The following is a 26,500-nucleotide window of genomic DNA, read 5'->3' on the forward strand; positions in this document are numbered from 1 at the left end:
TTTTTCCACACAGGTTTGTTTTTAAAAGGACAAGCACCTCTTTCCTGCACCTCCAGGACACACTGGTAAGTGATGTAATTGGTTTGCCCCCTTGATGCAAAGGATTAAACGATTAATGCAGAAATCCCTCTGGACATTTTCTGCTTGGACATTTTGGCTTAAAGCTGACAGCCTGAAGCTTAGTGGTTTTTGTCACTCTAGTCACATGGAAATCACACTAAAGAAGCCAATTCAACATCTCTTAACATCATAGTTTACTGTGTTGTTTTAGGTCTTTTTAATGGATAACAGTTCAGTTTCTTTTTTTAAATATAGTAATCAAAGCCTGTGTGTGGTGTTGACCAGCTCTTCTAAACAGTAAACCCAGAAAGAAGGAGGAAACAAACAGTACACACGCAATGCACTTCTTAATCCTGTATGAGATGCACAAGAAAAAAAACTGAGGGAACAACAAAAACATGTCAAAAAATGTTAAAACACTTGTACAATCTTGGCTAACCTTTCATTTTAGATATTGAATGTAGAGGTATTCTGTTTCCAGATTTCTGTCAGAACAAGGATTTTTTTGATGGCCATCAGCGGTTAAGAGTTTGTGAAACTTATTATTGTTCTGATAATTTCACTCTTGACAAAAAAAATTTAAAAACCAAAGAAGGAAGTGATTCTTCGTTAAAGGAAGGTCACAGCAGAGCAACACAGTTCTTAGTCTAAGAGGTGTTGAACCTTTTCACCTGCACCATGACCCGCATCAGTGAGAGTGTGAGATGTGACTTTGTTTATAAGTTTGACTCCGTTTATCTATCGCTGCCTTAACATCAATCATCAGTTTGATTGGATTAGAGGAGTGAACTGACTGCATTTTTGTGCCTGTAATTACAGTTTACATTGTCAACCAGCATCAAGTGATAAAGGCTGTGTGGATGAACAAATTGACGACAAGTGTGAGTGTGTTGTCATTTAATCTGCTGAAAAATACAGGTACCTGTGAGTGCTGTGCATTTATTTTATGAGGGTTTACCCGCATTATGAAATGATATGCTTCAGTGTTGAGGTAGGACTCTGTATGTGGTTAGAGAGCAGCAATTAAAATATCATTAAATAAATAAACTGCGACGTCTTTCAGCTACTGTGTGACAATGAAACAAAAAGGACACTGTTGTGAGGCACTCAACCATGAGGAGTTATTTAATTGTTCCTTGGTTGAAATGGGGACTCTTTTGTTCCATTTTGTCATCTTGTCACCAGTTGACAGTGCGGTTTGTCAAATATTACGGTTATTACTCAACATTCAGCTCATGTTTAAAACTTCCTGGTTAGTTTGAGCAGTGAAACAAGGTGTCTTGTGTTTCACATCAGGGACTTTGACACCCGCCCAAACACGTTTCTATTAGCTCTAATCTCCTAGAAACATGTCACTAGGATGTTAGTTTCTTCTACAGAGAACTTGTGAGTCGTTATAATTAGGTTTCATCTTAACATGTTTGATGTGTTCAAAACTTATGCCCTAACTTTGAACTTGATTGTCATCCTGAGGGCTTTGACATTGGAGAAAAAAAAAAAGAAGCAGCTAAGCGAGCTGGCAAAACCCCAAGAAAAATCAAGTCAGACGAGAAACTGTTGGTCGTAAAGAGCCTTTTCACAACAGAAACCTTTATTGCTCAATGTGTCTCGACGGTGGGTGACAAGTAATGTGCAAAGTTTCCCATGTCCTTTGCAGTGGAGAGGGTCGAAACTTGGCACAGGGAGGGAAGATGTGCACCAACATGTTGCCTAAAATCTTGCCATGACGCGTATTTCGGTCTGTTGCACATGTCGAAACAGAAACGTCTGGCAATCCAAAACCCCTTTAAAACTCCAGTCTGCCTGAAGGTTTTCTTTTTTTTCACTCTCCTAGTATGTAAACTGTTTGTTCTGAATTTCGTTCAGTTTATTTCCTCCTGCTGCTCTCAGTGCGTGGCTGTGCCTGTCACTGTGTCTGATTGTGCTCCAAAGGCTCTCGTACTGTGACTTCACTCTCAGGCCGCTCTGTGCGCTGCTCTCAATGCCCCATGGTGCTGGCTATTGTAAGTGCTGCCAGTGGCTCTGCTCCCTTTTTGCACACAGGCTCTATTGAAGGGGTTATTGAGCAGGGATTGCCTTAATACTCAAAGAAACTCCCTCCCTCCCCTCCCCATTTGCTCTCTGTCACAGTCGTCTTTTTTTCCCCCCTCTCTAATGCTCCATATAGGTTCAGGGAGGTGAATGAGACCAGACCTCTCCTCTGCATCCTGAAAACGCTCCATATCAGGACTCCCTTCATCCTTCTTCAAGCTGCTGGTATCAGGTGTCCAGAATCTACATTTCCTACGCTGTGAATGAAGAGAAGAAGTGATGTCTCACAACAACAGCTGCTGCAGATTTTGCTGCAGGGGCTTGTATAGCTGCCACTGGAGTGGCTCGAGTAAAAATAAAAGAAAAGTGAGTATTTTAAGTCATATTTGTATGTTTATTTAAGCTTCATTATGTTTTATCAGCTCATCTGGGAGTTCCAATCTTCTCATTTCCTTCAGCACTACGGTGCGCAGGAGTATACGACCTTTAACGAATAATGTGTCTTAAAATGCTTCAGTGATTTTTGTTTTCAAGTTCTTTGAGCTTCCGCTGAGGAAAACCTTTACAAATCCCCGTAATCAGGGATTAACATTCCACCTGACTGAATTCAGAGATATAAAATATTGGCAAGTTCTGCAATGGATCCTGAGATTGATTTAAATGCGTCTTAAATGAAAGCAGATACTTTTGTTAAGAGAAAACTATTCACATGGTGCTACGGAAAATAAGTGCACTGTAAATAAAGGATTAAGTCAACTGATGAAAAGGTATTTTTTGCCAAGAAAATTAAAAAAAAAAAAAAAAAAACATTCACAGGCCCGAGCAGGCTTGTTAGGGACTTATCTGGAACAGGATTATCAAGAAGGAGGAGGATGGTGGTCTATGATTTTGCACACACACACAAAAAAAAATAAATGTGTGGTGCAAAGTGGAGGTGAGCCGTTGATGGCATAAGAGCATGAAAGGACTGTTTGTGCCGAGGCGTCACGGCGAAGTGCAGGGCACAAAACCAACTATGAAGAAATGTTGGACTCGTTCCATTGTGTTCGTGGATCAAATTCACTTTGGAATCAGATCACACACCAACACACATACTTTCACCTGCACATAATACAGAAATGATTCTTATCACATTACTCAGAACAATAATAATAACAATAAAAATCAACACTATTTTACCTGTTTTATTACAATTCAGTGCCCATGTTGCTGGTTCTCAGTGGTCACGTTGGTGTCCCTGCTCTCCCTCTGCTGGATGTACATCTGTCTAGTCATGTTTAATGACCGCGAGGACGTTAACTGGTGAGGGATCACACACCCACATGACTAAAAAACAACAAAAAACAAAACCCAGAATCCTCTCTTTTCCTTTGTTTGGTTTTCTTTCTGCTTTTATTGCCGACCTTTATTCTGCTAACCCTGTGCTGCTCTCTATTGTTCTGCTCTCAGGCAGGGGTTCACAAAGCTCAAACAGTGGGTGAACTGGTTCATGGTGGTGATCATCATTTCCGCAGTGTTAACCAGCTACTGCGTTCTGCTGCTGGTGAGGATCAAGTGTTAAAACTGTGACGACGCAGTAATAAGTGACTGCAGGATCTTGTAGCTTATAGCCACAGAAGTTTTTTTTGTTTATTTTTACACAGGTTGGATGGATATAGCTAAATAAACAAAACTGTCATTGTTGAGTTTCATCTAAAACCACAGAACCAGTTATTGTAACAAGCTCAAAACAAATGACTAGAAGCCACAGTTCCAGTTTCATGTTAAACAATTTGTCGGTTACAGCTCTTTGCACTGTTCCAAGTTGCCTTAGGAGAACAACTCGACTTGCACTGGCTGCACAAGGTAGTGTCACGCATTTACTTGTCAAACCCTTTTCCACATATACGTCACCGACTGAGTTTGTTCAAGTCCCTGAATGTCATTTTTTTCTCTGCACAGATCTTCTTATTTTTTGGTGTCATATTCCTCACTGTCGGGGTCACGGGAATTAGCCTCGAGTGGCGACAAGAATGGCCAACTGTTCCTCTTTCACTCCAGGTACAACAAGAGCACCACTACACATTATAAGAATGGAAATACTTGTTTGTTTTTTTGTTTTTTGGGTGGGGTGGGGGGTGGGATTTATGTGGCTGTACATTGTGTGAGACCATGATGTGTTTTTGATGTGTCTTGGCAGGCCACCGGTCCTTTCTTACAGTTTGGTGCCGTTGGAGCCTTGACTCTGCTGAGCTCGTTTGTCTTCCAGGGCTTCCACAGGGCCAAAACAGGTATGTGTCAGACATCATTTAAGAGTACACATAGGTATGAGTCACAAGCAATCACAACACTGTGTACAGACACAACATTTTACCAAACATGAGCACACTGAGCAAAAATATAAACACAGCATGTAATATTTTGTTAAATTCTTTTTAAAATAGGGGAATACGTCTTTGTTATTCCAACACACAACATCTCTACGACAGAATAGATCACAGGAAACAACCAAATAACTACCTTCAAAATGATAATGGACAGATTGAGAGTGGAGTCACAGACCAGAAATCAGTAATGAGTCACACGTCTGTAACGAACAACGTCCTTGTGAAGTGTTGTCCCAATTTTCATGAATTGCTAGACAAAGTCATTTGACTTTTTGGGGGACAGAATCACATTGTCGGACATGTCCATCCACAGCTGTCTGGAATGATTTATTACATGACAAAGTTGTGGACATTCATGTGACTGACCCCAAATGACCTGGCAGCATCCAACAAGCCAACCGCCCATCCTCATCCTCCTCTTGTCATCTGTGGCATTGAGTCATTTGACTAAAGCTGCACTTAAAGATGATCTTTAATAGTCACTGATCAAAGGAGTGTCTTCGTACCTGGTCATTGTCCCTTAAAGCCACATCTGACAGGGTGTGGATTAACTCAGTGGTTGAGAATTTTGGGGCGCAAACTGTTGTGGCTAAAATGTAACCCTGTTCTGATTAGAAGATAGTTTGCAGTGTATATTCCCTGATTTAATTAAAGAAAACAAAAAAACATTCCATTCATAAAAAGTGGGACATCTGTTATTTTCATCTTTTCTGACTCATGGGTTGTGTCCAAAATCATCCACTCACTCCCTACTCACTATATAGTGAACTATGGAGTGAACTATGTAGGGAGCACCCTGACAAAGCAACATTTGGGACACTACTCAAGCTATTAATTACGTCGCTCGCTAGCCATGATTTGTGCCGCAGCAGCACAGTACAAACACATCAAATTCACAGTTTACTGCGTAGCTAAGAAACGGGTAATATAAAATTTAACAAAACAGGAACGGGAAATTACTTACATTTGAATGACAAGTTATCACGCTCTCATTTGTCTTTCCATTTCCTTTCATGCAATGCATGATGGTCCATATTGCTTGGTTAGCGACCATCACCTGTACACTACTTTTCACGGTGCATTGTGGGATATTTTGAGTGCACTATATAGGGTGTAACATTTGTAACTTAACATTCAGACAGCACTACAAAATGGTGAACAGCCTGTAGGGTATACTGGGTGATTTCGGACACAGCCATGGCCTTGTCATTAAAGAGCTCCTGATATTATATTTTCTCCACTTTGAAACTAACAACTTTACTTTCCTTGACCTGGTGCAGCACTCCTTATTTTTTCTTCAGTCAGTTGTGAAATTGAGGTTCTTCCTGTTTTCACCAGGAAACAGTTTTAACATGAAAAGATTATCTTGAAGAGCAGGTTTTTTGCCTGAATGGAATTTTCCTAGTTAAACAAAGGATCCTTTACACACACACCTACACACACACACACACACACACACACACACACACACAAAGGAAACATAGACATAAAAAGCCAGACTCCTTAATAAGTTCTATAATTGTGCAAAAATTGTGTAGAAATGGTAATGTGTTAATTCTTGTCCTTGAAAAAAGGATCAAGATGGATACAAGGAAAGAGTCTGGTGCATCACTGGAAAGCACCAATGACTCTGAGGGAAGGGACTGACGAGGGACTGTACAGGGCCTCTGCTCACACTCAAAGCCAAATAGCCAAAGATCATTGTTTGACTTTTGTTTTCTCCAGGTCACAAGTTCCTGATTGCCGGGACATTTCTTGTGGTGTCTGCAGCCATCTTCCTGTGTCCCCTGTTTATCCAGTCTCCTTGTCTAATAGAACTGAGGGAATTACCTGAAAAGCCCAAATTCATCGGCCACAGAGGAGCCCCCATGGTGAGCTTTGTGTTTTACTTGACGACGCCTAAAAGATAAACATGACGCATCTTGTATCATGTCTTTGTCATTACAACACCATCAGAAAGAGCTGCCAGGGCTGAGAATGAGCAGCTGAGTCAACAGAGGGCAGGTGAATGCTCATTTAAAACGACAGTTTAACATTTTGGGAACAATTTGCTATCCTGATCCTCTCTGCCAAGAAACAGTCCAGCCCACAATTTATCATTTCCACCCCTCAGTTTTTGTTGGAGCTTTAGCGGCACTGACTTGTGCTATCTTAACGTTTATCTCGAAGGCTAGATTAACATTTTTTTCCTCTTACTGTTCGCAAGAAAACAAACAAGAGTAGCTCTTGTCAAACTATTAGTTTTCATTTGTAAACCACCCAACAGACATTTCAACTGCTAAAATCCCTGCAAAGATCATAAACATCCTGCAATGGTGAGCTACAAAATATGTCAAATTTTGTTAAATTCTTTTTAAATGTAGTCACCTTGCATTTTCAAATCTCCACAGTGGAGCAAAGGCTCTACCCCTGGATCAGGTGTGAGCAAATGTCCAGTCATGTGAAGGCCCCATATGCTGTTCTGCTCTGCCCTTGTTAGTTTGCTTTGCTGCTGGGTCACCAATAAGCTCCATTTAACACCGTGTGCTGGGGTTGTGTGTGTTCACACAGCTTTAGGGTAGTCAGGGCACTTAAGCACATGAGTGTGTCTCACCCATCTGTCCTCGCTGTGTTCAGCTGGCTCCAGAGAACACCATGATGTCCTTCAACAGGAGCATCGCGTGCGGTGTGACTGCCTTTGAAACAGACGTGCAGCTCAGGTACAGTGAAAATTGGCTCAACTTTAGGAGCTGTCAGCTACTTTTTTAGTGGCTGGGTTGAAGAGTGAAAGCATTTGCATAATTTAATTCAGGAGCACTACAGTTATTTTTTTAAGAGTCAGTATCACTGTTGTTTATATTCCATGCATGTGCACAAAGACAAAAATTAAATACATTTTTGTCTAAATCATAAATTATTTATAGAGTTGATCAAAGTTCTGTACATGTTAAAAAAAAACAAAAAACAAAACAGGCAACAAAAAAGAAAATATGTGTAAAAAACGAAAGTATTTCTGGAACAAAACACAATAAATATATAATACTAAACTACTCAGACCATTACCAAAAACCAAAAGACATATAAAACATGTAAGCCTTGGGATTTTTCTTAAAGTTGTCTAAGGACTGAAAGAGGAAAGCGATTCCAAAGCTTTGGAGATGCCACTGCAAAGGCACAGTCTCCCTTAAATGCAGTATTTTGGGTAAAATAATACACAGTTCTGCCAGCGTTGTCATGATATTCCACTAATCAGCAACTGGTGGCAGGAAAAATTCCATAAAGTGTTGCTATGGTTCAACAAAGGCAGTGAAGAAGAAGACTGTTAGCGAATCCCCAAACTACTCTTCTAAAAATTGGTCCTGCAAATGAATTATTACAGTGTGTTGTTTTTAAGCTTTGCACTCTGTTTTGTGATAAAAAAGTAAATGTAGACATGACTTGAAAAAAAAAAGAATACTTGAATTAAATTGGGAATATTTTGTTTTCATTATTTTGTTTTCCTGAATTTAGTAAGGACAGAATTCCCTTCCTGATGCACGACAATAAGTCGGAGTTCTTGCTGAGAACGACAAATGTTAAGGAGAAGTTTCCCGGCCAGAAACTCAACCTCAGCACTGACCTGACCTTGGAGGAATTACAGAGTCTGAATGCAGGGGAATGGTTCCTAAAGGTGAGGCCTGTGCTTTTATACATGCTTGTCCACACATTTGATTGGAGAGGTTTACGTAGTAGCTTTTACACACGCGCTGCTTTCTGTTAATGTGACGTCATCTAAACGTGCCAGCTTCACGTCTGAATGAGCAAACTGGTAAATTTTCCTTAAAAAGTCTGCAGTCTTACAAGGTGGGATCTAGCGCCATATGCATATCACTTTCAGCACAAGTCTGAACTGCGTGCTGTCGCATTACTGGACAGGCGTGCACAAGTGATGGTAATTTGAGTTGTGTAAAGTGACATAGGGAATGCTATTTCCACATTCCAGCACTAACATTGGTTCAAAAACATAAAAATAACAACAGGCGCAGTTTGTGTATGTTTCTCATTCACTTTTCCCTAGAATTTCACATTTTTTACAAACTGAAATGTCCATCAAAATAAACCTTTACTGTGACAATACATAATAGGACCGATTAATGAGACTCACTAATATGAATGTAATCCAATTTTGACAAAAAAGCCTTCAAGAGCTAAAGTTTAGTTTGATGCTTCCAGGAGTCTTTCCTCTGAATTTATTAAATACCTGCAGCTGGATCCATATGAGCATCTTAAAAGACAGTTGCACAAATTTATGCATGTGGAACAGCATCATTTGATGTTAATTATAAATTATCCCCGACATGGAGACAGGACTGATCAGGTTCCAACAGAAAATGATCTCAGACAGGTGAGTAGTAGTTAGAAAATCATCACAGATGGACAAAATGTTCAGGGATTAAGGAAATCCTAAATAAAGTAAAGCAACCTATGTCTGAATGACAATAGGCATATAACAGGTGATGAAGCCAGCAGTGTTGCATACCCATGTCTAAAGATGGCTCATGTTATCATGTAGTGTGCTGCAGATAAATGAAGTGTTATCTGACTTTCCAGACGGATCCCTTCTGCTCAGTGTCCCAGCTCTCAGAAGAGGAGAAGGAAACAGCCAGGAATCAGACTATTCCCTCCTTAGTTCAGCTCCTTAACCTCGCTGAACAACACAACATCTCAGTGATATTTGATCTATACAGTCCCAACCAGGAAAATGACACAGTGGACACAGTGGACACCATCTTAAAGTCTGGAATTGACCCAAGCAGAGTGAGTCAAATTCTAATCCCTCTTGTGGATTTTCATTGAGATATTTCATGATAAAGCACATTTTAAAGAAGTTTTGTTTTTTTACAGGTTCTCTGGCTTCCTCCAGCAGAAAGAAAATATGTAAACATGACAGCACCGGGCTTCATCCAGTACTATAACAACGAAAGTGAGATGCTTAATGAAGGAGGACGGCACCTAAATGTGAAGTACAGCAAACTGAGCATGAATAAAATCAGGTAAAAAAAAAAAAAAGGTAAAACAATTGTGCCAGGGGGTATGAACAGTAGTGTGTTTATTACTATTACAAGTGTGTTTGTAGCATGCCGAGACACAGTGCTGCTGAGCTTTGGAGGGTCGTCCTCCAGGGAATGCGAATCGAGCAACGTCCCAGCCAAGGAGTGTTGTTAAATGGATGAGCAAATGGGCCATAAAACAAAAAAGTCAGGGGTGTAGCAACATGTTCTGAGAATGCATCAAAGTGCTGCATTGAGCACTAGATGAACTGACTGTACCTGGAGCTGTTGCCGCTGTCGTCGTCTTGTACATTAAACTTATTCATGGGTGAAGCAAACATTACATTAACACTGTTTACACATGTGTGACTGGCGATGGGTCATGATGCTTAAAGAGAGCATGTGTGTATATATCCTTGTGTTCCTGTTCATCCATGTATGCATGTGCGCATGCTCACTTTTGTATAATTTATTGTTTATTGATTGTAGTATTTAAATAAATGCAATATATATATAAAATTAGATAAAACAAATGCAGAAAAAAGGATAAAAAAGGAGAGTTATGAGCACATATGCATGCAGATACCAACTTACAGATATTTACACACAGCTGCAAACATACATTTACCACACACTCACACACATACACAAATATTTACGGTCCCACTTCACATAGATTCCTATCTTCAAATTGTATACTTCTCTCTTCCTTTACCAACCCTATCATCTAGAAAACTCCTACTTGTTCTACTTCAAATGACGTTTGTGTTTGACAGGGAACTTCGGATGAATAACGTTACAGTGAACCTGTGGGTGGTTAATGAGCGCTGGCTGTTCTCTCTGCTGTGGTGTGCAGGGGCCAGTTCTGTCACCACCAACTCTTGCCACCTCCTAAAAGATGTGGACCAGCCCGACTGGGTGATGGTGAGTGATTATCCAGCATTAAATACCATTATTTCAAGGTTTTGTTTTGGAGTTTGTACCAGTGTATGTGTTTGTGTTGCGCACTTTGACCCTATGGTCATATTTTTTTGTGTTTCAGCCTCGTTACAAATACAGAATAATATGGATTTCAGTGGACATTGCATCTGTGGTGATAATGATACTAATCTACATCGTTCAGCGGTAAGCTGAGCAGAGGTTTGCTGTACAAATTTGTTGTATGAAAATGTTAGTGAAAGTGAACAGACTGATTCATCCACTTTACTGTTTCTGACAGGAAAACACACTGTTTCTGTTCCAGAGAAGGTAAGTTTATGTTTTAATATACTAACACTGGGGCTGCAAATGATCATTTTTGTAATTACTGATTAATCTTATTGTCACAGTTAATTGGTTAACTGTTAAAGGACCGGTGTGTGGGATTTAGTGGCATCTAGTGGTGGAGCTGCAGATTGCAACCACCCTCACCTGTCCCTTTCCGGATGTTTAGGAGAACCAAAGTTGGTTCCCGCTTATGTAAAGTAAAGCAAAAGGCCATGTCTAGAGCCAGTGGTTGATTTGTACATCCTGGGCTACTTGTAGAAACATGGTGGGCTCTGTGGAAGTGTACCCACTCCCCATGTAGATATGACGAGCTCATTCTAAGGTAAAGAAAACACAGTGATTCAGGGGATTATACTGTACACTTATCAACCTTAATTATAAATACTATGCTTCATTTCTGCCAATAGAGTCTCCGAAATCATACACACTGGACCTTAAAGACTATTAAAAAAAAAAAAAAAACTGAAACAATTAAGTGATGATAAACATAACTGCAGCTAACTTTCTCTTTACTGACTAAACTATTCACTGCACAACCGTTCAACACTATAACACAATGACAATAATGATAGTAGAGACGAACTACCAATATATACACAATTAATATTTTGGTGTTGCACGCAGTGTTTGACATGATGCTAATCACTGCAAAGTGAAGAAAATGGCATTGTCCATGTCAAATACAAGTATTAGCCGGTGCCCTTTATTTATGAAATAATACTTTATAAGATGTCAACTTCTGATACTACTGGTTACAAATGCTTTATAAGTTGTTTACTATAGGCCTCGTTAGCACAAACAATTTGATTTTATTGATCAGTTAGGCTTGCCAGGTTGTGAAGAATCCTTTTATTCCATCTCTTTAATAACCACTTTATCAACATTTTAAACTGCAGGCTTGGATTACATTTTTTTTATTAATGTATTATTCGATCAGCAACATTAGAACTTTATCAGTACAAAAAATAAAAAGGCACAAGTACAAGTTAAATTTTTTTTTAACAATCTGGAAAACCAAAAGCTGTTCCTAATAGTTTATAACTTGTCAATTAATCACTATTTATGCTTTTCTTCACTTGTGACAGAGATGCAAAGAAACAACCCTTCATCCTGGAATGAGAAAGAACTGCATCCTTTCTTACCCACTGGGCAGTTCGATGGACATGAGCAGCGGAGGCTTTGATCCTGAAACTGTCAATTAGCCTTTTCTGTCCTGCAGAGGCGGTTTGGACCTGAATCAGGAAGAAAGCAAGATAATGTGAAATGCTATAAGCTCCAGTATAAAGCCATCCAAAATTAAAATGTTGTTTATACTAAGATAATAAGATGTGAATCAAATGTCATTACGATGCCACTGGGTGGCAGTTTCTGTTTTTTCCTGTCTAGCTGGTTAACAGGGTTCATCTTTCAAAGGGTTTTCATGTATAATTGTTCTTCTGTTACTACTGAAATATACTGCTTTTGACAGTCTGATTGTATAACCTGCACTGTATATATGCATTGCTTTCCTTTTTATTTCACCGTTTTTCTTTTGAGTTCTACAGCAATGAATCATCGTGTCATTTCGAAAAGACGAGCCTGTAATCTGAGCCATAAACACTAAAACTATTTTTTACACTATGCTGTGTCCGTGTCTTTGACCTTTACTGCAGTCTGTACTCTTGTGTAGAAGACAGCGTTGAATGATGAACACCAGGCTTCGTTTTCTGGTTTCTCATTCTGTGTAGAACTTCGGGAAGACAATTTATGTGGAGAAACAGAGATAGGCGTAATATTTTCTACACTCTACCTTTACATTTGGACGGGAAATGCAAAAGAGTAGTAGGGCCTTGCTGTCGTTACTACGAGAGGCTAAAGACCCTTACCACTCAGTTTGAATTCCCAGTTTAGTGTAAATCCAGACAGGTGACAAATTAAAGGAGAAAGTGTCTTATTAGGATGTTTGGCAGGTCCAAAATCTCCCATAGATGTTCAACAGATTTGAAATCTGGTGACTGCAAAGGTCATAAAATATGATTCACATAATTTTCATCAAACCATTCAGTGACCTCTGCTGTCTTATGCATGGGAGCATATTTGTCTTGAAAGAGATCACTTCCATCAGGATAGAAATGTTTCATCATCAGATAAAGGTGAATACTCAGAACAACTTTGTATTGATTTGCAGTGATCTTTAACTGTAAAGGGACAAGTGGACTCAAACCATGGGAGAAAAAATTCCCCCCACAGCATAACATAGCCACCAGGTCCCATCACTGTAGAGGTCAGATGTTAAGCTTTTTCCCTTAATTTGCTACATATGTATAAATAGTACATTTTACATCATATTAGGCAACAAATATAAAAATCACATTTCAGATCAGAAATATGCATACAGGAAGTATTCATTCAGTAGACTTTATTGTGTTGTAGATATAATTTTAGTTTGAATAAAATTGGTATTGCTTCCATTATGCTATAAAAAGCTGAACTCTCTCAATTGCATTTGCTACTTAAGTTTGTCTTTGTTTTTTAAAATCTATCTTTAAGAGCGTTTAAACAGTGTAAAATCTCAGGAGTGTCTTTGATTAATAAAAATGTGTGACTTATGATACATTTGAGTAACTATATTTAAAAAATGTTAAAATACTTCTCAGTTTAACTGCCACATAACTGTTGGATAAGACATACAAAAAGAATTACAGTCAATTATTTTTTGATTTGATCAACCTTGGACAAACAACACAGAGATTCTAACTTTATTATCATCAACATTTAAATTCCTAAAATAAAAATAGTGTCACATCACGAAGTAGTGCTACAGCAAGATAAGATGGCATATTGTTAGCATCACTACTATTATATCTTAACACATTAAAAATAAGAGAATAAGAATCCATGTGACTCTCAAATTGACAGTAAAAAACAGTTTGTATGTATGTCTTCTTGCAAAACAAACAAAAGCTTATTTTGCACTGTTTAAATATGGCACCACATACCTCTAAAAATCACTATTTTTAATTTTCTCCTATCAGTAAAACGATTTCAATGTTATTCAAAGATTATCAAGGCCACTATCATCTAAGAAAATACCAAGAATTGAAATGTACCACTACAATCTACTAGGCCTATAGTGTAAAAGTGTCTTTCTGTAGCCTCAAGGCAGGAGAAGACAAAACTTGGCGCATACATTACCCATGATGCAGCTGGGCCGTTGACAGTTGGGCTGGAGCGTGCTATGCTAGTAGCGGCTAATGTAGCCTCCAGCCGCTAGCCGCTAGCAGAGATGAAGAGCCGGCCACAGAGCTCCGGTAAGCTCACCTTTTTCAGACACCCCCAGATTTTTTCCCCCCCATTTTTAAACTTGTAGTCTTTAGGTCCACATGACGTTGGTCTACTTATTTATTTTTTCCACAAGAGCTAACCAGGCTGAATGTAAAATCGGCGGAGCTCCCCTTTAAACTGTGATTTGCTAGCACCTCCTACGTACACCACAAGAGGGCGTACCCTGCAAACAAATTGGAAAAGAGGCGACTTTGTGCTGACCAGAGAAAAATGTAACCATAAACAACGTACAACTTTACTAACACTATGCAATATAGTAATTTAAGCTATCTGCAGGTGGCATTGTTTAAATGTGTTAATACCGGCGCTGCAGTGGCCAAAGACGGAGAGAAAGGCTGTTCCACTGGCCTTTTTCCACGAAGGCGAGGCATGTGTGTGAGGGGAGGAGGAGGAACATGTCACGATCTGGGGCCGTTTTTTGCCCAAAACTTCTGGAAAGTTGACATGAAGTAAACAGTCTCTTCTTGTCACATCTTAACCTCAGCGGGTGGGTGTGGATCCCAGTGCTGACCGCTGCAGCAGACTGGGAGGGTTCAGCGACTGGATTTAAAACTCAAGATCTCACTTGTTGTGAGGAAGGAGCGACAGTTCTGGTTGTGTAATTATCCGAGACTATTGCTGCTACTATTTTCCTCTTTTTTTTTTGAAAAACACACACACAAAACTATCATTTCCATGACTTTTCACGTTGGCCACACCATGGTGCATAAATATGGTAAGTAATGTCTTCATCTCCCTCATGTGTCAACATTCTGCAGTAATTCTCGGTTCAAGTTAAAGTTTTTAGGTTAATGCCAGCTCATTACTCCATCAGAGTTATTGCTTTTCACTGGCCCACTGGCCTCAGCAGTAATCCCTGGAGAAACCAGGTGTTTTTGGGTCCTCGGGGAATGACAAAGTTAAACTACAGTAGCTGGAAATTGCAACTTTCTCTCGATCATAATGTTCAGTTTGCAGGTAGGAAAGTGTGAAGTAGTAGATTTACCTTCGTGATGTGCATCATCTCTGTGCTGTGTTCCTCACCACCCACCGGGTTCAACAACCAGCTGTACAGTCCTGCTGGAAGAGAAAAATACCTTTAATGTGATCTGCAGGAGGATATAACAGACAGCAGAGCTGCATGCGGTTACAAGACGGATATAAATCTTCATTATAACGTGCTGTGTGTTATTAAAACATCTATTTTTTGTCTTTAACTGTGTCCATTTTGAAAATATGAAGTTGTGGGTTCTAACCTGCTCTATGTACACTGATTTCAATATGGACTGCTACAGATGATTAGTTATTTTCTACAGATTTTAGAGCTGGCATTAGTAACCGGTCAGTGGATTGACATGAAGTAGTCAGTAACAGTGTGTGACCTGATCATTTGTAAAGCTTTGTAAACAAAAAATGCCAGAAGTGACATTGTTCCAGTTCCTTAAATGTACTTTCTGTTTCTTTACTTTCAGTTTTAGAATGTTGCTAGACAAAACAAGACATTGCAAGGTGTTACCATGGGCTCTTCTCACTATTTGCTTGCATCTTATAAACGAGATGATTGGTCACAAATAGTACTTAATAGTCAAATGATTTCTACATGCAGCCCTAACACATTTCTGGTGACATTTAAAAGCAGTGTAGACATGTTATATCATTCACTTTGATCTCAACTTTTGAGAACACAGTTTAATTTTCCGTGTCAGTATGTTTTGGTTCCCTGCTACTGTTGTTCTGAGGCATGCATTTATTTTGTGAGGCAGACACAGAGAGGGCTGTGGGGCTGCTCAGACAATACCAGGCCAACCTGACCAGTCCGGAGGAGCAGGCCTTGAAGACCAATGTGGGCAAAGTGTCCTCCATCTTGGGCAGCCAGCTGTTCCGAGCACTTCTTGGTAAGAAAAACACTGCAAAGCTGTTTGTTTTGGAGAAGGACGTCTTTCAAAACTCTGCTGTCTCGTTTTACATTACATCAGACTTTTCTCAGCATGGACTTTCCAAATAACTTTTCCTGTTCACATGCCCGTCTTTTTAAGGAACAGAGGTGGCTCACAACTTGACCTTTTTAGTTTGTTTCACTCTGTTGTCGCACCATATCAGTCTTGTATTTAACATGGCTTATTTAGTGTGGTTTGTGGTGTTGTGCAGTCGGCTGCGGCCAGACGGATGTAGACAGGGTCAGGTTGTATTAATTTGTATGGGAAGTTAACTCAGTGTAAATGTTTCCCAATTAAGTCTTATGAAAGAGGCCTTTCAGTTTGCCTCACAAAGGTTTGTTGTATATCCCCCTCTGTAGAAAACTCAGATTGTAATGAAATCCTAATAAATCCACACACAACACAGTCTATCTATAGACTGAGCTGTTATAAGCTCAGACTTGTCACTCTGTTAAAGTACAATTCTTCCCTTGACTTAGGCAAAATGGCTTCTTTTGCACCATATGACTTCATGAACATCTGTAAACATGGTTTGAATTAACGCTCAGAAGACTTGATTCACACCTCCCATAAAGAAGCAAATAATCTATTGAAGCTGCAGCTGACTAAACTGATATTACTAATCCTGAATAAGTCCTGAAGTGTGCATAGTTTCTACTGCAACTCATCTGAAGAGCCACTATTATTAGTTGTAACCAGCTACACCTTCATGACAAGTTCAGTGTTTTGGAAAAGAGCTCAGGGGAGCCAGTGTGAACCTTATCCTCACTTCCTTTTAGAGCAGATAAAGCACATTACTTCAGTTTAACCAACGGTTCAGTGGTCCTTCTAATTACCACAGCCATGTTATAATGATGCTCGCCCTTGGGTCTGCTATTGCTTCTGCTGACCCACTGCTGCTTCTTTGCTGGGGATCTGAGGGGGAAGGGTTGCTATGACTCAGGCAGCAGTTAAAGAAATACAGTGTGGCTGTTTTTATGAGTGATGTATACTTAAGGGGGTTTCAAATGCATGTTTGAGGCATAAAAACACGATTTATTCCTCTTTTTGCTACTTGTTAATGTCAAGAGGTCTGGCAGGGACTAATTTGCCACATTCCATCGCTCAAAGTCCATATTTCAAGACGAAGTAAAACTGCCTCTCAAAGGCTTCTTCAAATGTAGCTGAAATATGCAGCCTTGTGTTTTCAATAAGAAGCATGCAAATGATGTGGGTTTTAGTTGTAATACATTGTATATATTTTTTAGGTCCTCACCAACATGTAAAGCCAAGAAATATCATGAGATCACATGGTATTTTTATGTGCTACTAAATGTAGCACTGCTAATTAATCACTTGAGGTAGACCAAATAAGGCTCTGCAGGGAGTAATTAACAGAAGCCAGACAAAAACACTATCAGCTGTTCTTGGTAGCATCTTGGGTATGTTGTCAGTCACAGAATGTTACAGATATATTGGACATATACTAGTATATGCACTTTGATTCTGATACACTGATTGCTAGCTGTCCATGACATGTTACAGTGAAATGTTCCTGTACTACAAACACACGTGTTGCTGAACTAGTTTGCCATTCATATATTATTCATATATTTTTGTGACTTCTCAATGGGAACTTTAGAAAATGTATGATTTGCAACTGCGTAAATGCACCATTAGCTTCAGTTTGTAATTCTGGCATGTTCAACCTTCTAACCTTTGCTCCATTGACTGACACAGGCCATGCTTTGGAACATAGTGTGTTGACACAGACAGATGGTTTTGATTAGACTTAAATTTGGGCCTTTAGGTTAAAGGAAGGTCATATTACTCATTTCCCTCTCATGCTGCTACACCTAATCCTAATCAAGACTATTTGTACATGTAATTGTCTTGTTGTGAATTGTTTCCTGTGCTAACCAGCAGTACATTTAAATATTTTTGTTTAATCTAGCATTGTAAATGCACTGCTGTGCCGAGCAACACAGATGACTATTGCTGTTGAAATTGGTATTTTTGGAGCCATTAATGTCCTTTTGAGTGTCCAACAGTCTTTTACGCTATGGTAACAACAATGATTTTAGGGATCTAACAGAGGGTCTAATAGAGGTAATGGAGGGTACGTATGTGTGACAAATTAAAGGAAAGTCCTCATCTGGTGCCTCTGTTATGCATTTTGCTTGTAAAGGTTGCATCTACTTGTGCAAATCAATACGACGTTGTTCTGATTGAACCTATATTCTTTGATGAAAGCTTTCTATCCTAATGGGAGTGGTCTCTTCCAGTATGACAGTGCTCCTAACCACAGGGAACAAAGATCGCTGAATGGTTCGCTGAGGATGAAAATGATGTGAGTCACATGCTGTGGTCACCAGATCCCAACCCAGCTGAACACACACGGGAGATTTGTGACTGACACGTTAGATGGTGCTTTCCACCACTGTTTTCTAAACACTAAATGTGGGAAGAAACGTATTCATCCGTCAAGTAGAGTTCCAGACTCTTGAAGATCTCAACAACGATTCCCTGGATGCCGCACAATTTTGTTAGAATAACAATATGCTAAACTGAGGTGATAAACGTAGTAAACAAAGGTTGTAGTTCAAAGCACAGCTGTGCCTAAATCTAGCCACACAGAGCCGCTAATGTGGCTGTAGACCCTCAGTCTTACTTAATGACTTGTCAGTTCACACGAGTCACAAGATGAATGCAGCATTAAAGAAGCAAGTGTTAGCATCTATGCAGCTTCTTCATGTTTAATTTTTACCAGCTTAATCGGGGTTTTTTTTCTTTCCATCCCCAGGGTGATTAGGAATCAGCCATGCTAAAGTGTCCTTGAGCAAAGTACTGGTTACCTTCTTGCTCCAGGGGATTTTTATTGTTTCTCTGTCTCTGGAGATGCCACAGCAACTAAAAACCTGCTCTCATGTCCTGTCCATTTCTGCAAACATTAGGGGCACTGATATGATAAACAGAGACAACGTTTTTCAGAGACATTAAACTTTGCACAATTTAAATCTAGTAACTATTGACATCAGATGTAATATACCTTGTAATTTATTGAAGTGAGGTAGACTCAGAGAGGATTAGCTTTCCAAATCAGGATTCCAAACATTCCTCACAAAGAATGTTCAATCAGGGCCGGGCCTCAGGCAGACAGGGAAATAAATTGCTCCTGGCTGCCATGCCAAGCCTCTTCCACAACTCTCCTGGGTCTGTGGATCATCCGCACAGTGTGTGAGGGTAGAAGAAGAAGAGGAAGAGGCCTGTGGTCAGTGTGTCTCAGGTGCAGGGCTGATGAGGCTTCACTCCTCGTTCAACATGTGGTCCTAATCAGGAAAGGAAGAGTGGAGGAGCAGCTGGTTCACAGCACTAATAGGAATACAGTGCAGTATAAACATTACTCATCCTCTTATCCTCTCCTGTTGTGTTTGCCTTCACATGCTCAGGGCCATGTGAACCGGTTCTATTTGGACCATTTTGTGCTTATCGCTGTGGTGGTGGGCTCAAAGTGGAGAGCCCTCTGAGCAGAGCAGACAGCGTCATAAACTTTCTATGTTCGGATAGAAAATTACAAAATTAGAGAGTTTTGTGATGAAAAACGCTGCAGTTTTCACAATCTGAAGACGGCGATGTGTCAACATTGCAGCAAAGTATTTGTCTTTAAAAAATCTCTTTAACTTTGACACACTGTGGGAAGTACAGAGGTGTTGGATGCAGTGTGGGAAGGTTCAGCACTGGCCACTTGATTGGATGTCTGCATGGTTGCACAGTCACGAACAAAGGTTGCCTTAACTGTGCATCCACCCTTTTGTTCCAACGTACAAACAGTGCAGTGGGATTCATGAGGGGGTGCTCGCTGGGAGTTGGGGCACACATACAGGCAGACACATGTTAAATTACAGAGGACCCTAAATGCTGAGGGAGTATTTTATTGAGGCAGTGACAAGGGGGTGCATTGTTGGCCCTGCCTTGAAATTGTGACCTAGTTTTCCATCAATGTGTTGTTCTAGTGAGCTGTGGGTTGCTCATCATCATGTAAAGAACCAGGGGCACATTCTTTTTTATGTATGATTCACCCAAGCAGGAAATACAGAGATGACTTCAGTCCAATCGAATAAAGAAGAGACCAATAAGGCACCCTGCATGCATGGGAGAAGGTGCAGGAAAACCCCTATGGCTGTGACAAAAAAAAAAAAAAAGGCTCAGAGCTGCATCCAGGCCTTCCCAAAATAGTCCCAGCATAAAAAAAAAAAAGATCTGGAATAACTCCTGTGAAAGAGACTTCTGGCTTGGGTTATGTATTTTGTTTCATGGCCAGGAATTTATGTGGTTTGTGAGGGTTGGAACAGTTCAGAGAATTTTTGGAAAATCACAGAAGTAAAGAAAAAAAAAAAGCATTCTCTGTACTTTGTGTGACTGTGAATCCTCATCTCAGAACGCTTCAAGATGTGATTGAGCACCTTTGTCTGCCTTGTTACTTCTGCCAGGAATAGATGAACAATGTAATTAGAAGTGTTAGTTGTGTGAAAGGGAGCCAGGTGCCCAGGATGCAGCTGACGTGTAAATCCTGCAAAATGTAGCAGATGCAGTGTTTTCGAGACTCATTTAAAAGCTGAGCTAACCGGTATATTTATGTGAACTTTGGGTCAAATGGAAGTTTTTGGCACTACAAGTGAAGTGATGATGCTTTCAAGAATAAAGCCACGTGTTATTCATTATCCATTAACTTAATGCAAAGTGCAGTATACAGTATAAACCTAAATCAGTTCAGTATTTGATATGACCTCCCCTTAAAACAACAGCAAGTCTCTAAACTACAACACTGTTTTAAAGGTACTTCCCAGGCAAGCATTGTGGACAACTTGCCATAGCTCTTCTGTGGATTTCGACTGTCTGTCCCGAACTGATTTAGTGCTGATCAAGGCTCTGTGGGGGCCGTGTCACCTGTTGCAGGATTCCTGTGTCTTAATTCTGCTGAAGGTAGTGCTTCATGACTCCGGCTGTACATCTAATGTGTCTTACACTTTTGCAAGAGGTGTGATCAGAAGGCTCTGAGACTGCACCTCTAATAAATAAAGAAGCATTTCTGATTTCAATTTTGCCGCTATCCCCGTTGAAATATGATGTGTGTCAGAAAAGTTCAAGGACTGGTGTCACAAAAAGTATATCTCAAATCCAAACTACAAACTAAGACTTTTCCCCGTCGGGCGATCAACAAGCACGTCTACGAAGAGATCCTCCAGCATTTGCAGGACAAGTCGTGGCTTCTTCACCATGACAATGCGCCTGCTCACAATGCCCTGAGCATCCGACAGTTCCTGGCTGAGAAGAACATCACCATGCTGGAGCAACCTCCCTACTCACCCGACTTGGCTCTGTGGGACTTTTTCCTTTTCCCCAAGCTCAAGGGGGTCATCAAGGGGACCCATTTGAAGATGTGGACGACATCAAGATGGCTGTGATGACGGGGTTGCGGAGGATCCTGGAAGAATCCTTGTTTAGCGATGAAGTGCTCCCAGGGCTGCTGCAATGCTTGTAACGCTCTCTGGAATCTGCAAAACTCTTACACTGTGAAAACTTCAGTTTCTTCTCTAGGTGGTAGCTGCAGGCCCACCTCTTATTGCCAGTTATGATCCTCCACATGAAGGTTGGACCATCCCAGCTCCTGACTGACACAGAATGCGATGTTTGCTCTCTTCTCCAGCTTGTGGTGTGTGGTGGACTCACAACTCCTGACTCATTACAAGCACTGCTCACACATATTGCACAGCTGTGATTGTAAGGCACGAACAGTCTGTGAACTTTTTGTTGTATGTTAAAGGTGCCCCTCCTAGTCGTGAACTCACAGAAACTTATCACCCAGGTTTTTCTCAGTGCTATGTATCTTTTTATTGTCTTTCAGGTCATTGTTGTGGTTTTACTGCCTGCAGCTTTACTCTGTTATTTCCACCTGCAGCAGCTGATAGCGCACTATGCATGATCTGGCTAGGACCAGATAATAGACATAATAGCTGGTAAAATATATTTTAGGTGGTCAGATGCATAAATATAAATGAAGTTGCTCAATTTGTTCCTGATGTGTTAGTAGGGCAACTGTTAGCTAACAGGTTTACAATATCAACTTCAGAGGGTCAGAAGTGAGTTGTCAGAAAAAGGGTAGCAACCAAACACAGACTGCCTAGATTTTGTAAATGACAAACAAAAAGAAACTATCATTTTGAAATGGTTCATTCGGACAACATCAATTCTAGCAACAAGTCAGTGTGATAAATTGAAGATTCCTTTTAAATATATTTAATTATTTTTTTTGTCATTTTGCTTTTATGGAACGATCAAGTGAAGAGGAGGCAAGGGGTGAGAGGGCGAGAAGACATGTAACACAGGTCTTCGGCTGCAGTCAAACAACCGCTATGTTGCATCCGTTGTTACTACTGAGGCCCTTCTTGAAGCTGCTTTTTTGCTGTTTGAACAATGACATGTACAGATTGTGCATCTGTGTGCCTATATGTAAATGTAGAAATGCAGATAAAGCTACAGTGCGTGTGTGCGTGTGTGTGTGTGTGTGTGTGTGCGTGTGTGTGTGTCTGTGCATAAGAGTTTGAAGCTGCTCTTTATTCAGCTGGTCAACAAACTCGTCTGCCCACACATGGCTCTACTCCTCCACATTCAGACACAGTGATGAGTCACATGCTCCATTCTTACACTTTTGTTCTCACAGTGTCTTGTTGGGACGTACTGACTCTTATCTCTCTGTCTCTCACACATACACCTAGAAGGCAGAACTTTCTTTGAGTCTATTTCAAATGAAAATCCACATTATAATTAGAAAAAAATACATGTTTTAGATGTATCAAATTTCCCTAGATGTCTTTCTCAAATGTGTTTTGTAGCCCATGCTGTCCCGACTGTGAACTTTGGGAAGTTGATGAACTCTCCAGCAACCTCTTTATGTCAACACTGCAGGAGCCAGGCCTGCGTTTGACATCAGCAAAACTGTCCCAGTGCGTTCTCATCAAATGGCTGCCACTCAATTGGTGAGCACAGGACGTGGGCCAAGAGGTGATGAGTGGAGATGAGAAGACTTTAGAAGAAGGAAGGAGGAGTTGAGGAATACACTGAAATGTCAAAGCTTACAACTACTTACTAGTACTACTTACTAGTAGTTTGTGGCACTCGAGAAAAAGTGGCATATGGTTGATTACCCCTACACATACTGTACCTTTCTACGCAAAATGTAGAGGCAGTGTACTGTTTCCCTGCTATCCTCCCTTTTTGAAAGTCTCAATGTCGTATAAGTTACAAAATGTGTTTGTTTTTTTTGGCAGGACAGTAGAGAGAGAGACAGGAAAGTGGGGAGAAGAATGGGGGAGAGACCTGCAGCAAATGGCCATGAGCTGGATTCGAACCCCCAACCGTTGTTGGCAGTACATGGGTTGCCAGCTCAACCAGCTGAGCTATAGCAGCAGCCCTTGTTTGTTTTTTTCACTTTTTTGCCATTCTAGCAGTGTGGTCTGAGAGAGGTCAACCTGTCAGTCAGCCATTTTAGTCAACACTGAAATAGGATTAGTTGCCAGGAAAAATTTGCGACAGACATTCATGTTCATCCAAGACCATGAATTCTGTTGACTTTGAGACTTTTTCAATGGTTTCAACAGCAGGTTAACGATGGTTGTTTTAAGTGAAACAGATGAGTTGTAATCACTTTGGCAGTGGCTTACTATTTTTATTTATCGGCCATTCAAAATGTCACCTTATCCAGCACTTTGGTTTGTGACCAAATACTTGTAGAAATAATGATGCTCTCATTGACATCACATGGGTTTTTTTGTTTTTATGACATGTTAACATATTAGTACACACCTATCTAAGGTGGTGATCATAGTAAACATTATACCAAATAAATATATATGTTAGCTTTGCCTTTGCAAGCATATCAGACTGATAACATTAGCAATTAGCTCAAAGTGCTATTTATAGACTGTGGATAAAAGATGGATGTACCCTCTAGGTTTGAAAATTGAAGCCAATGCAGAAGTGACTTAAACCTGCATTCTTTGTTTCCAGCCAGAAGGGGGCGACTCCTCTGGTTGCAGAAAGAAGTCCAATTGTATAGAATGGGAATGATTCTGCCAACTACTTGGTTTGTTGCCTCAGTAAACATTGTCAGCATGATTTTATGGTCCCAATTACTACTTTCAAGTCTCCTTCAAGACATCATTGTTCATTGTGTAAATTATTGTCCAATTTAGAGTAAAATAGATGACAAAGCAGGATATGTTTTAGGGCATGGCTCCCTTGTGATTGGCAGGCTGCTATAGTATCAATATGGATATTGTCCTCAAGTTGTCACTCAAATCCAGTCATCAATCATCACGACCTATTGCAGAAAACCAAGATTTAAACAGCCAAATCTAGACCTGAAATTTTAAAAACAGTTGTCTACAAATCAGTGGGTCACGTCACGGTGGATACATTCATCTTTTATGTATAGTTTATGGCACCACTGCATCTAAGCTGAGCCTCTCAGAACTGCTAGCGTGGCTCTAGGTATTGTCTTCTTTATGTTTTCAGCTTTTACACCCTTATATTTTTGTTCACTAACGTAAATATGTGTGTGTGGCAATGGCCTCTATTGCTTGTACAATCACATTAGATGTGAAGCCTCAGCAAGCAACCCTTTCATGTGACTTTAAAAAAAAAAAAGGCTCCCATAAAACCAGCTTCAATTACTACTGCACTTGTGACATATGAACTGCCTACTGTTCAACGAGGGGGTAGTGTCTACATTTATTCATCACATGTTGGAATTTCACCTGAAAATGGAGCTTTAAAGTCTGGGAATGACCCGCTGTGTCATTGATTTGTGACGAGGATGAAGTAAAAGAATCAAAAAGTATAGAAATGTTTTTGTTACCAATGGCGTTTAAATAGCGTGAAATATTCTAATGTCGTCCTCTTAGACACTGACTTGGTGATTTACTTAGTCAGTACCTGAGTCATATAGCTCTGCAAGAAGATAAGAAGAATGTGGAGACATAGCTTCCATGTAAACAGACATCTCCCACCCCCACATTTTTACCCGCTGTACCACAGAGAAAAAAACAAGACATCTCCCAATGTGCCAATGATTGATCAGTACATTCTTTTACTAGCTGTGTCTTGCGAGCTGAGAAGTTCTGAACAAAAAATAAAGATGACAAAGGGAAAAAAAAAAAAAGCCCACATCTAATGTTTGCAATAATCCAAGTGAAGAAAAAATAGCTCATTATAGTTTGTTTTGTTTCTCACAGATATTCAAGAGTGTTACGAGGTGACCTTGCAACTGAACACAGCGCAAAGTGTTGTGAAAGAAGACAGCAGGGAGGATGCGTGGGAGGTAATTTTCCTGCTTCACATTATGGATTAGAGAAAATATGCCTAATGTTTACATTGCATCTGGTGTCACATGTGCGGTTGTATGCTGTGACTTTACTCGGCGGCCAACGCCAGAGGCCATTACCTGTGTCCCTCGCACTCCTACACAGATAACATGTTTCCATGAGTCATGGCGGCTGTGACTCCAACCTGATGAGTGAGCGAGTGTCAGACAGAGAAAAAAGTTGGACGGAGGCACACATGGATAGAGGAAGAAGAGGAAATTAGACAGAGTCAAAAGAGCCTTGATTACCAGCCTTGCTCATCAGTGGGCTGCTCTCATGAAGGCAGCCAGTCCTTTCATTATACCAAGTGTTTGTAGTCACATGGGTATTGAGAATATTTTTAGTGTCGGACACAGAAACAACTGAACCAAAGGGAGAAAAGCTACATTTTGTGTAGGCCCATATGTTAAATGAATGTTTAAGACATGTCAAGGAGCTTAGACTACCTGATAAAAACAAGTGAAAAATACGCTCATTGTTATTATGCTGTTGAGAAGGGGAGAATTCTGCTTTATGTGAATTATGATTATACATTGCATCTAAAAGCATTTCTCATATTTTGTCCACCCCATTTGCATACATGAGGGCGGGTGACTTGAATTTCACAGGTTTACAGAGTAAAGTAGCCTGTGTGTTTATTTTTTATGTACATATTTTTCTGTAGTTTCTTGTCCCTGATCTCCTAAAAGCTAATTTCACATCCCTTGTGTGATTGAATGTTGCCCTATAACTTTCCGTGAGCTATGCCAAAATGCTAATGAAATTGATCTTTGGCTGTCTTCTATAACCCATTAAGTGAATGATCTTTGGTCTGTTTTTTTTTTTGTTTTTTTTTGCAGAGGATAGAAAAATGCTGTTGCTTCTGTATGTGTGTGTGTTTGTGTGTGTGTGTGTGTGTTAGTGGATATTTGTTTACACTCACAGTAGCACAGTCTCTAAATGGTATGTGGTGCCACCAGCAAAAAATGTGATTTCAATTTTAGCGCAAAATTTTTAAATGTAATTTTAAAAATTGAGTTTAAGGCAAAATTACCAGCATTCATCCCTTTGAACAAAGAAACTAGATTCTTCTACTAAACAATCAGATTAATAAAATTATGTTGGCTTGAAAGATACCTCAAAGACCA

General features: G+C 40.1%; 2 protein-coding genes across 2 annotated transcripts in view; both read left to right on the top strand.

Moving 5' to 3' along the window:
* Positions 1-12,352, top strand: part of gdpd2 (glycerophosphodiester phosphodiesterase domain containing 2) — a 12,649-nt gene extending 297 nt beyond the window's left edge. Inside the window, exons 2-17 of the mRNA XM_008303745.1 lie at positions 14-65; positions 2,228-2,457; positions 3,290-3,393; positions 3,541-3,634; positions 3,877-3,936; positions 4,033-4,131; positions 4,271-4,361; positions 6,183-6,328; positions 7,074-7,156; positions 7,947-8,106; positions 9,027-9,233; positions 9,321-9,469; positions 10,243-10,390; positions 10,509-10,591; positions 10,686-10,714; positions 11,818-12,352. Of these exons, the coding sequence (XP_008301967.1) occupies positions 2,371-2,457; positions 3,290-3,393; positions 3,541-3,634; positions 3,877-3,936; positions 4,033-4,131; positions 4,271-4,361; positions 6,183-6,328; positions 7,074-7,156; positions 7,947-8,106; positions 9,027-9,233; positions 9,321-9,469; positions 10,243-10,390; positions 10,509-10,591; positions 10,686-10,714; positions 11,818-11,915 (1,638 nt within the window). The 5' untranslated portion in view covers positions 14-65; positions 2,228-2,370 and the 3' untranslated portion in view covers positions 11,916-12,352. The remainder of the gene's footprint in view (positions 1-13; positions 66-2,227; positions 2,458-3,289; positions 3,394-3,540; positions 3,635-3,876; positions 3,937-4,032; positions 4,132-4,270; positions 4,362-6,182; positions 6,329-7,073; positions 7,157-7,946; positions 8,107-9,026; positions 9,234-9,320; positions 9,470-10,242; positions 10,391-10,508; positions 10,592-10,685; positions 10,715-11,817) is intronic.
* A 2,086-nt stretch (positions 12,353-14,438) lies between these two features.
* Positions 14,439-26,500, top strand: part of dlg3 (discs, large homolog 3 (Drosophila)) — an 89,130-nt gene continuing 77,068 nt past the window's right edge. The window contains exons 1-3 of the mRNA XM_008303788.1: positions 14,439-14,771; positions 15,799-15,930; positions 25,245-25,330. Of these exons, the coding sequence (XP_008302010.1) occupies positions 14,732-14,771; positions 15,799-15,930; positions 25,245-25,330 (258 nt within the window). The 5' untranslated portion in view covers positions 14,439-14,731. The remainder of the gene's footprint in view (positions 14,772-15,798; positions 15,931-25,244; positions 25,331-26,500) is intronic.

This window comes from Stegastes partitus, unplaced genomic scaffold (assembly GCF_000690725.1).
Source record: "Stegastes partitus isolate 25-593 unplaced genomic scaffold, Stegastes_partitus-1.0.2 Scaffold39, whole genome shotgun sequence".
Lineage (NCBI taxonomy): Eukaryota > Metazoa > Chordata > Actinopteri > Pomacentridae > Stegastes > Stegastes partitus.